The sequence below is a fragment of the Anser cygnoides genome, chromosome 2, assembly GCF_040182565.1.
Source record: "Anser cygnoides isolate HZ-2024a breed goose chromosome 2, Taihu_goose_T2T_genome, whole genome shotgun sequence".
Classification (NCBI taxonomy): Eukaryota; Metazoa; Chordata; class Aves; order Anseriformes; family Anatidae; genus Anser; species Anser cygnoides.
The window spans coordinates 133,859,993-133,873,675 of record NC_089874.1 but is presented as its reverse complement, the minus strand read 5'-3'; the positions used below and the strand labels follow the sequence as shown (position 1 = coordinate 133,873,675).

The following is a 13,683-nucleotide window of genomic DNA, read 5'->3' as shown; positions in this document are numbered from 1 at the left end:
TGATAAAGTTCTTTATGACTATGCCTGTTTACAAAATGGGAAGGATGAAACATGGAAAGGTGAAGTGACTAGGGCCGTTATGGCAACCTGGTCTGGCGGGAGGTGTCCCTGCCCATGGCAGGGGGGTTAGAAGTAGATGAGATCAAGGTCCCTTGCAACCCAAACCGTCCTGCGATGATCCGGTGATTTTATGAAGAGAACACCTCCGTGTTTTGTCTTTGCGTGATGAAGGACAACAGGGTCAAAAGACTTCACAGAAAATTGAAGATTTGTTCATTCAACCTTACAATGGAAAGCAATGATTTTTGTTTCCCTCTCTATACCACTTTTATTATAGTCACCATGAATATACAAACTTTGAACTGCAATTAAAAAAAATCGTTTGAAAGCTATTTTTCTGGAAAATAAGTTAGTATTTACTGTGTATTTTAAAAATATACAGTACTAGTGGTCTTTCAGTTTGCTGATGTTAACCTGACCACCAGACCTGGCAGCAGGGGGAGCCAGTGAGGAAGCAAAAGAGGCCGTTTCACGGCTTTTAGGGAAAAATCTAGACGTAAGGAAGGAGAACAAGCCCCGCAGGCAGCTGGCTGTCTCGGCTCTCTGCAGTCGCTGTGACTCGCACCCCCCCAGCGGCAGACACCGCGCCCCTCCTGACACCCGCCTCAGGGCAGGTCTCACTCCCCACCGCGCATGCGCAGCAGAACCCGGCTCCCGCCGTGTAGGGGCAGGACTAGCCCCACCTCCGCCGTACGCGCATGCGCAGTGCTGCTCCGGCAGCGCGCTGACAGGGAGCGGCGGTTCCCTGAGGTGCAGTGAGCCCCGAGTCCCCCGGCCGCCATTTCGGGGCGCGCTGCCAGGCCAGGTGAGCCCCGAGCCCCCCGGCCGCCATTTTGTGGGCGCGCTGCTGCCCCTGCGGCTGAGCGGCGCTTTGCGCTTCCAGCCCTGCCGGCCTGGCGGGACCCTTCGGAGCCCTTCGGAGTCCTGTGAGCCTTCGGGGCGGCTGGGTGCCGGTGCCCCTGTGCCCTGCTGGGGCCCGTGGCTGCTCCGCCGCCGCACCTCCGTCCTCCGTGCGGGTCTGAGCTTGCGGGACACAGCGGTCACGGGGCGAGAGTGAGCTGGGAGAAAATACGCTTCTTTTTGTAACTGCAAGTGTTGGTGTTTAGTTAGAATGTGTGTAGGCTTGCTGTTCTGACAAGTTTTTACGTGTAAATGACTATTTTCTCTCCGGTGCATGAGGCTGTGGTGCTGGGTGTGGAGGCACTCGAGGGTGCCTGTCGCGACAGACCCTGTGCTCAGAGGGCTGTGTGGAGCCATGCAATGGCTCGGCTCGGAAGGGACCTTAAAAATCAGCTAATTCCAGCCTCCTGGCACGGGCAGGAATGCCCCCGTGTGATTTAAGTGCATTATCGATGCGGTGGAACCATCCTCCCGTTCGCATTTTGTAACTGTCTGTTTGGTTGGTTTTGCCTTCTCTAGGTGCTTAGGACCAAGACTAAAAGAAGCAAGGGCTTCTAGATCAGGATGGTCGTACTGGGGGCTCATGGGTCGTGGCGATTCCATTTCATGTTTTTTTTTTGACACTTCCCAGTGCTGTTTTTTATGAGCATGTTTGCAGCGAGTTACACAACTGTTGTCCGGGTCATCCCATCTCAAAGATGAAACCACTCAAGTAGGAAGTTATCTGGAAGGCTTACGAAAGGGCTAGGTTGCAAAAAGGAAACAAACCTGCAAAGTTCAGAATACCGCTGTGGCACTGAATGAACTTGTGGTTCTGTGGCGGGTGTGTCAGACATAATGTATGATATGCTGATTTGTATTTCACATGATTTCTGCCAAATAGACATGCGTAAATTAGGTATTGGTAGCTTGTATTATTTAATAATACTCGAGAATACAGATGATACTCTAAAATGACTATGAGATGCTGCATTTTTACGTAGAATCAAAACCGTTTCATATTTGTGTTTGGAATAAAACCCTAAAAGCATAGCAGAATAAACATCAAAAAATAAATTGGGGGGTTGTTCCCTTTTAATTTAGGATAGGTAAATTCATTTAAACCATACTTAAAAATAGACCAAGCTGTATGTCAACAGTCTTGTAGTAAATTACAGTGAAGATTCTGTTTTTAAACAAACAGAGCCTGGGTTGTATACTGTATCTAAAAATGTGCTTGTCTGTAACCACACTTACTTTGCAAAGCATTCATATGCATTGAGGTCAGTATCTAAATGTAGAATCCTGTATATACATCTGTCTTTTGAGACTGAGGTTCTGTGCTTGATAATGTTTTTATGTTATACCTTTATAATCACAAAGCGTAGAAAATGCCGTGTAACTTAGACAAAAGTTTTCATACTTTTGAAATTAATTTTTCTAGGGTAAAGACTAGAACAGACTTCTGTATTCCAGTCAGGAGAAAACATTGTGGTCCAGAACAGGGGGAGTAAAAGAAGTGGAATTTATTAAAAAAAAATATATATATATATATTTAAAGTCATACTAATTTTTGTGTAAATACGTCTTTTTGGTAGGCTATCCATCAAGGAAAATATGGCGGATCCTTGGCAAGAATGTATGGATTATGCAGTTACTTTAGCAAGAAAAGCTGGGGAGGTAAGGACAAACTATGTATAACTACCAATGTTATTTATTGAAGCTATGTATGTAGCTTTTGAGTGAGCTTTGTTGTTGAGATATTCTTCTGAGGAGTTTGTTGTTTTGTTTTTTTTTTTAAAAAAAAAAAGCACAATTGTTCAATGATATTCAAGTTCAAGATTATCTTTCATGTTTTCAGCTTGGTTAATTCAAGAAGACAACTTTGCATCTTCATTTGGACCAGAGTCTGATAAAGACTAAGGAGTATCTTTTATTTCTTAAATACATATTTAAAAAAAAAAAGAGCATCTGTTTTTTCCCTTAAGCCATACCTGTCCCCCTTACTTTTTGAGCACCTAAGAGCTGTTGACAGTCTTTTTTGTGAGCACCTCGGTCAACTCTACACAGCAGTGTCTTGTTCTGTTGGCACAAGATACCATATTGTTTTCTCTTTATGAAGACTGCTTTGCATCTACAAGAAAGAAGTATCTCTTATGGTGGTAGTACTGTACTGTTTCTCAATCTAAGATGGCTTAGAACAAGAAAAAGCTTGCACATTTCAACAGACCCTTGTCGTAAGAGTGGTTAGCAAATGTTCAGTTATTCATGGTGGTTCTGTTTGGTTCATCTCTTTGCAGCCAGAGAAGATGACACATATATTAATTCTGTCCCCTGCAGGTGTAAACTCTGCAGAACATTGTCCCATTAAAGTCTTCCTCCAGAAAAACTTCCTAAGTTACAGTAAAATAATTTTCTGGGCTGTGAGGCATGGATACTTATTCAAGCTGATTCTGACAATTTTAAGATCGTAAATGCAAGGCCTAGTTAAAAATGCATGATGTAAGCTCAGTCCTAAGTGTTTCATTCAACACTGTGGTACTTAAGTTTGTAAATTCACCACTTGTCCTAACAAAATAAAGCTCAATTTCATGTACCATTGTAAAGGTCATGTAAAAGTTTGTGCAGAATAGGGACTGGAGAAAAATGCAATGATGAGTCTCAGCTCCTGCAATTAAATCCAGGTTTTGTCACTGTTTGTGTTTTGTATGTGTAGTATAGAATGTTACGGTAAAAATGATGCTTAAATTCTTGTGAAAACTAATTTTCCGTGCTGTTAATGAAGAAAGCTTTTTTTTTTTTTTCCTTCTCCCCATTTTGTTAACAGATAATCTGTGGAGCACTCAAAGAAGAAAAATCCATTATGACTAAAAGTTCACCTGTAGATCTAGTGACTGAAACTGATCAAAAAGTAGAAAGCTTCATTATTTCTTTGATAAAAGAAAAGTATCCTTCTCACAGGTACGGCTTCTCATCAGTACACTTTTGTTAGAGTTGAAGAGGTGACAAAATGGAAAACTTAGACTTTGCTTGGTAAAATTTCATTATCATTTCATTTCATGCTGGAAAATTATAGAAATCTCCCTTAGTCTTAGTATATTGAGTGTTTTAAAGAAGTAGTTTTTCCCAAATTCTTCTAAATTAATTGCTCACTAATTTTATCATTAAGTTAGAGAGCTGTAGTAACAAAACAGGGCCTCCACGGAGTCTCGTTTAGTCCTGCTCAAGGCTCATGCTGAAAGACACTTCAGACTGAGCCAGCTGTAAATAACTTCTTGATCGTTTATGTTGGAGAATCAAGGGTGGCCCCAGGGTACCGAATTTCTTGTTTGTTGTTGAAACTAGCATGCATTCACTGTCTAAGCTGGACGGCTTCCGTGGTACTGGGTGTACCTCTGGCGAATCTCATACAGCGTAAGAACATCAAGTGTCCCTGAAAGAAGGCAGGCTCTTCTGATTCTGCGTAACTGGGAGTCTGTTCTACAAAATACTAATTTCCATATTATTTTTTTAACCAGACTTGGTATTTTTTCTTGCATTTTCCTGGACATTTTCTTAATGTAGCAGTATATGTGAAACATAATATGTGTAGGGCTAGAAGAACTAAAGTGATGAAAGATGTCAGTAACCTGACCAAATCAGTGTAGGCATACAGATGTGCATAATGACCATGAAATAAACTTCTATGACATTCATAAACGTTTTAAAATATTTTAGTTTGATTGTGCACTATGCCCTTGTTCAGGAAGAGCTCTGATTTGGAATTCATACCTTTACCAAGTTACCTTTTTTCATAGCACTTGTAAAAATAAACAGTTCTGAGACTTTATAACTTTCTGTTGTATTTGGGTTGAAATCAGACTAGCAGTTACAGCAGCGGTCTAACCAACAGTACCTGACCACAGTAGCTTTCTTCAGTTAAAATACAGGCAAAAACCCATGCTTCATGGTACAAATAAACTGAGAGGTATAAATAGATGCAAGTATTCGAGCCAAAAATGAATGATGTCGTTACTGGAAAAAATATGAAAACTTTAGTGTTCTTAATGGTAAATTCTGGTAAGGGATATTAAAACATAATGTTTATTTCCCCATATTTGGGGTTCATTTCTGACATTACAAATTTCAATGCAAGCTTGGTCAGGTGCAGTTGGTGCATTCCAGCTAAGTTCTGCATTTCTCAACTTCTTACATATTGCACTGATGATGCAAAAACCTCCATCTCACTTTAAGAATTTTAATTTCAAGGACAATACTGTGATTCAGACTTTTAAAACAATTTCTTTGTATCTTTTTAATGAATTTGCTACTTCAGCTTCATCGGAGAAGAATCTGTTGCTGCTGGGGAGGGCAGCATTTTAACAGATAACCCCACATGGATTATAGACCCTATTGATGGAACTACCAACTTCGTACACAGGTTTACCTGTCTTTTTTATGTTAGCTGCTTAAGATACGTTAGCTGCTTAACTGATAAACTGTTTTCTTTCTTCAATTTCAGGGAAGTAAGGCTTTTTCACTTCTAAATAGTTTTAAAAGAGATACTGTGCAACTGTTAATGGTTACAAACTGTTGGAATTTACTGAGAGACATTGGGCAAACCTCTCATTATCATCTTTGTAATTCTGTAACGATTATGGTAGTCTCACTGTAACCAAGAGCAGAAATTCCATGTGAGGCCTGTACTGTGCTGGCACAGGTGCCGAAGATAAATGGACAGATTTTTAAAAGTAAAGCAGCATGAATCAGAATTCTGAGTTACGTCTTCAGAGAGGTTTTGGTGAAAGGCACTAACAGCTCCCAGTGCTGATTTCTAACACATCTCAAATTCACTGAGATCTATGATCTGCTGCCATGAAAGAAAGCAGAATTACCACCAGTGACTGCCTAGTGGTATTTTTCATCAGGGTGATGATGGTACTTTCAGGGTAATGACAATTGCCTATTCCCTCATCTTTGAAACATGATAAATTTTGGCACCGGTGAGCTTTTCTGAACACACTTTATTCTAGTTTTGAAATGACTGTTACTATGTGGGCCACAACTTTAAACAGCTCTTGAATCCTGCTAAATAACATGTTTAAAAAGCTGCAAGAAAAGAACTTAAGTCTGTAATTTTTGCAGAGGTTAATTAAAGCAAATTCTTTATAACTGTAAATTGTAAAATAAAATAAAATTAAAAAATTGGTTGATCGTTAAAAGACTTAGCAAAACTGGGATGCAGCCCAATATGTTGTATACACTTGTACCGCCTTCCCTCTTCTTTCTGCATTCTCCCTTCGCATTTCAATATCTTCTGTATTGCTTTGATGGAGGGGGGAGGAAGGGGAGATGACTTGCTTATTCTGATGAAACCAGTTTGGCCAGACAGTTTGTTCCCTCTGAAAACAACGGTTAGTAGCATAGAGGCTTCCTTGTGTTCTTTGGCTGTAAAATAGTGACAGTCCCTAAGCCCAGATGTAACATGCCTAACTTCAGTGGGTGGAAAAGTTGGTATTTGCAGTCGTAAATAGTGTTGTTGGGTCTATTTTTGTAGTAAATGGTGCAAATCCCAGAAAATCAATATTTCTTACGTTTCTCGTGTTTCTTTTTCAAATATGTTACATTTAAGTGAACATTGTTTTTGTTAAGCATAAGCATGGTAATTAAAGAAGTATAGTATCTCACTATAAATTAGTGAAATGTTTTGTTTTGTAGGTTTCCATTTGTGGCAGTTTCAATTGGCTTTGTTGTAAACAAAAAGGTATACTTTTTATTACTTTTTATCTGATCAAACAAAACCGAATAATTTATTATTTTTAGTTATTACTAAGGTTTGTATTCTCATAGTAAATAGGAAGAAAAGAGGGGAAAAAAACCACCAACCTTAAGGTATCTTTATTTTGCAGATAGAGTTTGGAATTGTGTATAGTTGTGTAGAAGACAAGATGTATACTGCCAGAAAAGGAAAAGGTGCATTTTGCAATGGTCAGAAACTGCAAGTATCAGGCCAAGAAGGTAAGTGGAACAAAGTAGTTTTTTTATAATCATTCAACTTATTTTGAAAGTGATGCGTCCACACTTCTGGACTTGTGCTAAAAAACTTGAATATATCCATGTTTTTCTTTGCAAAGGTAGGCTTTTATGACTATGGGTTGTTCAGGTTTGAGAAACGGCTTTTATGTTCTCTTTTACGCATTTAATGTGCTTATGATCTTTGCAAGATCAGCACTCAGCAGTTGAAGATTTTATTCCTTGTGTGTCTGTGTGTTTTTTTATTATTATTAATTTTATTCCCTGTATATCTGTAATCCCTTTGCATTTGTTCTTTAGAAACTGTAACAAATCTATCAAAAAAAAATTTGACTTCTTCCAGGTGTGAACTAGCATGGGTGTAAACCAGTATCACTCTAGTATGCTATACCCTATGCAAAACAAAATCCACATGTAAAATGGGAGGCTTTTAAAAATCTGAAAACTGTTACAATTTTTCTAGCAGTAGAATTTAATTCAGTAAGTGACATAAATTAATGGATATACTCAGTTGAACAATCTCAAGCTTTGTTGGCTTTATTTTATTTTATCCTGCCATTGTCCCTGCAAGAAAAGATACTTACGTCCAGAGTATGGAATATTAACACTAAAATACCTTACTGTTATTTAGTTGTATAAGAGAGCAATGAGGTAAACTCTGTTCAAATTTAACTTGCATAATAACTGTAATTAGGTATCTAAGTTGTACTGTTGGAAAAGTGAGGTTTTATTTCTTTTCCAGACATCACAAAATCCCTTTTAGTAACAGAATTGGGATCTAATCGTGATCCAGAGACTATAAAAATAATTCTTTCTAACATGGAAAGACTTCTCAGTATTCCTATTCATGGGTAAGATACTGTTTATTTTTGATCTTTACTGATAGTGCTATATACTGGCATTTTTAGGATGGGTCAGTTACATTCCATATAACAAAGAAGTGAAATGTGATCTAAATGTTATTGTCTAGTAGCTTCTGCAGAGAAACTATCCAAGTGTGTTGCAACTTTTTTCAGGCTGGGACATAGATAAGAAAACCCTAACAATCAGATAGTAGTGAGAATTGAAGCATGTTTGGGTTTGTAGGAGTAAAAAGTATTGTATTTTTTAGGTTAAAAAAAATTCTACGCATTCTCTTGAGAAAGACATGGAGTAAAACTGGAGCAGCTGTTAGATTAAAGCAGCTGTATTAAGTTCTAGTTCCCCTTCCCTGTAGTAATGATAGTCATTTTTGAATTTTTTAATATAGAAGACAAAAGTAGATCTCCCTTTTCTCTTTCAGTGCTGTACCAATTTTTTGAATTTGTTGAAGTAATTTGAATTAGCTACAAACTGGTCTTACTTCAGTGTATTCCGTTTGCTCTTTTACGGATAAGCTGAAGCCTCTATTTCCACAAATTATTTTATATAAAGGTGGTTTCAGTAGACAGTTTTCTGTTGTTCAACAACATTTCTACTCTCATTTCTAATCTAAAAGCAATTGTAGTTTTATGCTGAGATTCTCAGGATTCTTGTTTTGACATCTAACATTTGGATGCTTTGTACTTTCAGAAAGCTTTCTGATGTCATTAAAGAATATATGCTAAATTGTAAGTAGGGAATATATTTTAGGTGTGTTTTCAGTTCAACTTTGGTATTTTACTTCTAAAGAGTAAATAGATTAAAGTCAATTTAAGTTGCTTAGCAAGTTGCAGCAAGAAGCTGTACAGTTACATTTTAACATAAATTTTACTGGTAATTAAATTATAATTATTTGTACAAGCCAGTTATTAATTACATCAACATTTCCAAAAGAAATTGGTATTTGGAACAGCAAAAATGCTTTGATTGCTATCCAGACTGAATTTATACGATGTAATTTATTTTTTGTGATTACTGCTGTTAGTGTATTTTGCAAGTCAGAGATGCTTACTGAGCATCTCCAGAAAAACTGAAGTAACTGCTTTTGCAGTTTGAGAACAATATACGCTCTACTTGAATTCATGTATTCAAAAAGTAAAGTACAATATCTCTTACTGTTTCATGGGTAGGTATCTTCCATAATATTTTTTTTAGGTTAAGAAATTATTCAAGATTTATTTTCACTCTAAACCAAATTATTTAATGAAATTTATAAATGTTATTTCTGGAAATTTTCTATACTCACAGAGCTGTTCAAGCTCTGTGGAAAAAAATAATTGGTAATTTAGTTGCACATACTTGCTTCACTGCAGCATTCCGTCGTGGTTTCTCTATCTCAATTCATTTGCGTATGATGCTTTTGTGTTCTCTGTGCTGTGTACACAGACATTGTGACTTTCTTACAAACTGTTCTCAACTAAAAACCAACTATGTTTCCTTTAGGATTAGAGCTGTTGGTACAGCAGCTGTGAACATGTGCCTTGTGGCAACGGGTGGAGCTGATGCCTATTATGAAATGGGGATTCACTGCTGGGATATGGCAGGGGCTGGAATCATTATTACTGAAGCAGGTGGTGTGCTCCTAGATGTATCAGGTAAATACAGGGGAATGCATGATACTCTGTCATCCTTTTAAATAGCTAATTTGGAGCAAAAGATAGCTGAAATGGCAGAGAGGTTTTTCAATCCTCTGAGTTACCACTACTGAACAGAGTTCTCATCCAGTTAATAGAGTCAATTTAGTTTTCTTAATCTGCAATGCAACCTTTTACCCTCTTGGCTAAGTACTTGGAAGAAAAAGGCAGTAAACATACACTGAAGAAAATTTAAATATAGTTCATATGCTGTATCTGTAGAGTTAAATGCATTTTTATCCAGGAGCAGAACTTGGTCCTGAATCATTTACATTTTTTTTTAATGCTTATTTTCTTAACAACTTCTAATTTTTCTCCAGCCATAAGATAGTTACTTTGCTTGTTCTTATTTTTAGGTGGACCGTTTGACTTGATGTCTCGAAGAATAATTGCAGCAAGTAGTCGAGCTATTGCTGAGAGAATAGCCAAAGCACTTCAAATAATTCCTCTGAAAAGGGACGATGCAACTAATTGAATACCAAAACTATGCCTTAAATGTAATTATGCAATGGTTGTCTTTGTTATGTGGTGGCTGTTCTACACCTTAAACCTGATAAAAAGGTAGATAAATAGACGGTAGTCTTTCAGTACTGGTAGTTCATGATGTGACTGTGAAGTAGTGTTTTGAGATTGGACCAACGTCTAAGTAAGCTGTTACTTCTAGGTATTCTATTTCACATCACAATCACACATAGAGTTATGAAAAGAAACATATAGATGAAAATTGTAGCTTTAAGTTTTATACTACACTGGAAGACATAGCAAGAGACGCTTCGATGTATAGTTCCATAAGTGGCAAAACAAAATTCACTGGCTAAACACCACGTAATGACACCTGACCCCGAACCCGAAAAGATCAAGGCAGTACTGTTTTCCAGTCTCTATCCCTCCTTCTCCTGTTTGTTGCTTTCTTCAGTGTTATCATTGTTATGTATTTTCTAGAGGTAGTTCACACATTTCCAGACCTTTTTAGTTGCGTGTAGTTTTGACTCTAATTTAAAGCCTTTGTTGCCTGTCTTTGTTTTAGTCGTCATTGTTCTACCTTTCTTATGGTAGATAAATGCAATATATTTTTCTGCCTCGTATGTGGCCAGTATACTTGCAAATTCATTACAGTTGGAAAAATAATATTGTGCCAAAAAACACACGATTCTCCCAGGAATAAGTTCAGAGCACATCTCCTCTCGACAAATGGACTTCCTCCAAATTACGATGAAGTATGATTTGCTTTTGTCCTTTGAAATCAGCTCATTCTTGGCAGTTATAACAGTCATTATTCTTGTTTGGGTTTCTCCATGGATGAATGAGTTTAAAAACCTAAGGAATCCTTAAAGTTCAAGAGAATTTGCAGCAACTCATCTGGCAAAAAGTAAGCCAATAGTCCAGGTTTTTTACATCTTTTTTAAGTTGTAAAAGCAGTGACCGAGCAGTATCAGGTTTCCATTGTGTACAGGCACAAAAGTAGTGTATATAAACCTAAAGTGTTTATAAATCTAGAGGTGTTAGTAATTTAATACTTTATGTTCATTGTTCTAAACTTCTAAAACTGATTCTTCTCATTTTTGTATTTAAAAATATCAGTCTACTGGTTATTTAATGCACTGTAAAAATTATTTAACTTAGCTCAATTTTTAGACTGATTTTTGTGTCTGAGGTTTCCAAAAGAAAATTATCTTATAGTGATGGTCCAGTGAAATCACAGCAATGTTTTAGAAAACCTGGCATTTTGTACTGCTGTCCCACTATTTTTATTTTGGAAAATGATGTTCTCTCCTTGTCCAAAGGCTCTATTATTGTAAATTTGAGTCTCCTATATGTGTTGATTTTTTTCTTGCACATTTTGCAGAAATATTTAATTTGAAATAGTATCTAATGCCAATTTATTAATATGAATGAGATCAGCAATTGCCTGATACTTGAAGGTCTTGTCAAAAAAAACACACCTTAATTTTACTTTTAAAAGCACCTATTTGACAAGGAAAGGAACTGCTTGAACATTTCACTGTAACCTTATTGCTGTAAATGATGTGGGATCATCATTATTTCTTGAAGTATGTTTATTATACCGTTTCTGTGGTAGAGCAAATCCTGCAGAACTTATTTTTTAAACTAATAATTTGTGAAATGGAGGCATACCTTAAAAAAAATAAATGAGAAAAAAAATGAGGTGGTGATGTGGTTTAACCCAGCAAGCAGCTAAGCCCCATACAGCTATTTGCTCACATGGGGGTTGGGGAGAGAATTGAGAAGTAAAAGAGTAGAACTTATGTGTTGGAATAAAGTCAGTTCACTAGAACAACAAAGGAAGGGAAAATAATCATGGTAAAGAAATGCACTGAACAACTGATGTGTAATGCAGTTGTTATCCACCTGCTGACTGATGCCCTATTAGAACCTAAGCAGTGGCCCTCATTCTCGGTTTCATTGTTCAGCATGTTCATATGTTACGGGACACCCCTGTGGCCAGTTTGGGTCAGCTGCCCTGGCTGTGTCCCCTCCCAGCTCCTCGTGCACCCCCAGCCTCCTCACTGGCAGGGCAGTGTGAGAAGCCAAACAGTCTTTGGGTCTGTGTAAGCACTGCTCAGCAACAACTAAAAGATCAGGTTGTTATCAGCGTTCTCTTCTGAAATCCAGGACACAGCACCATGCCAGCTACTAGGAAGAAAAGTATGACTTGTAGTTTGGTGCAGGGTCCCAACAAGCTGGTCTTGTGGGCTTAAAGCTTTCTCTGAATTGAACACTTTCTCTTCTTAGGCTCTGATACACAAAGATCATAAGCTGTGGAGCTTTTACAGAAGTGGGGTTGGGTATATACCTGCACTAGGTTTTTAGGGAGACTATTCCAACATCTTCCCATGAGATAACAGTAATGATGTCAGTCCTCAGCTCAAAACTTTGCGAATACCTTGCTTATGATTTGTTTCTGAGGCCCTCAGCTGGTTGAAGCATGTCGCTTTCTCATCATTAGCTTTCCTAATGCTCTTTGAGGGAGAATTTTTTAAGTGCCATTTTCCATCTTTGCTTTCTCACTCTGATCACATTGAAGACCAGGGTAATCTATTTATTTATTTGTGGACTCCATAAATGTCAACTTTTATGAATTGTCTGCTTTCTTTTTAATTTCAATCTCCCTTACGGGGGATCAGAAATCCCTGTTTGCTACTTCAGTAAAGTGTAATTCTCTCAAATAAGTCTTCATCTAATGTGACCACTTCTTTTAGTCACGTGAAAGGACACCTGAATGTAGTTGTGTAGAGGCATTATCTTTTTAGATCTGTGCTAGCATGCAATTTTGACAAAAGTTGTAGTAACATGGAGAACTTATGATCACTGTGTAATCAAAATGCTTTTGAGATATTATATATTAGGTATTCCCAGAATGTGCAAAACAATAAAGCACCTATTTTGTTCTGAAAGAGTGGCAAAGTTAATAAAATTGGTAATCATTTAAAAATATAATTTAATATAAGGTTATATACCTACAAGGTAGCTTTTGCTGAGCATATCAATCAGAAAGGAAAGCCAGTCACCATGTATAGAATCATAGAATGGTTTGGGTTGGAAGGGACTTTAAAGATCGTTTGGTTCCAACCTCCCCTGCTATGGTCAGGGACATCTCCCACCAGACCAAGTTGCCCAAAGCCCCATCCATCCCGGCCTTGAGCACCTCCAGGGATGGGGCATCCACAGCTTCTCTGGGCAACCTGTGCCAGTGCCTCACCATTCTCTGAGTGAAGAATTTCCTCCTTATATCTAATCTAAGCCTACCCTCTTTTCATTTAAAGCCATTTCCCCTTGTCCTATCACCACTGCCTGACACAGAGTCCCTCCCCAGCTTTCCTGTAGGCCCCCTTTAGGTACTGGAAGGGCGCTGTAAGGTCTCCCCAGAGCCTTCTCTTGTCTAGGGTAAACCCCAGCTCTCACAGCCTGTCTTCATAGGAGAGGTGCTCCAACATGTTCATGTCCTTACACTGTGGCCCCAGAGCTGAACACGGCACTCCAGGTGGGCATCTCACAAGACCAGAGTAGAAGGGGAGATTGTGACAATTGTCTATGACAAACCACAGAGCTTCTCTGCTTCTTCAAAGCAGGGAGTTCTGGTAAATCTAATCCTTCAGAGCTTTTCCCAGTGTAAAATGTTGCCAAAGCGAAAGATGCTTCAGGCTTTTTTCCAGCCCTGTTAAGCAGCTCCAGAGAA

The 13,683-nt window shown here is 38.2% G+C and overlaps 1 protein-coding gene across 3 annotated transcripts; it reads left to right on the top strand.

Annotated features, from left to right (window-relative positions):
• Window positions 1-714: 714 nt before the first annotated feature.
• On the top strand, window positions 715-12,901 carry IMPA1 (inositol monophosphatase 1). 3 transcript variants are annotated; one of them, XM_048068320.2, is made up of 9 exons: window positions 715-865; window positions 2,538-2,619; window positions 3,767-3,900; window positions 5,255-5,359; window positions 6,637-6,682; window positions 6,828-6,936; window positions 7,694-7,802; window positions 9,295-9,446; window positions 9,842-12,901. In XM_048068320.2, exons 2-9 carry the CDS (start codon window positions 2,557-2,559, stop codon window positions 9,958-9,960), a joined length of 837 nt encoding a protein of 278 aa, XP_047924277.1. In that variant the 5' UTR covers window positions 715-865; window positions 2,538-2,556; the 3' UTR covers window positions 9,961-12,901. The 3 variants fall into 3 exon arrangements, with proteins under 3 accessions (XP_047924277.1, XP_013027865.1, XP_013027863.2); XM_013172411.3 differs by lacking the exon at window positions 715-865 and adding an exon at window positions 1,002-1,113; XM_013172409.3 differs by lacking the exon at window positions 715-865 and adding an exon at window positions 1,044-1,173.
• Window positions 12,902-13,683: the final 782 nt, after the last annotated feature.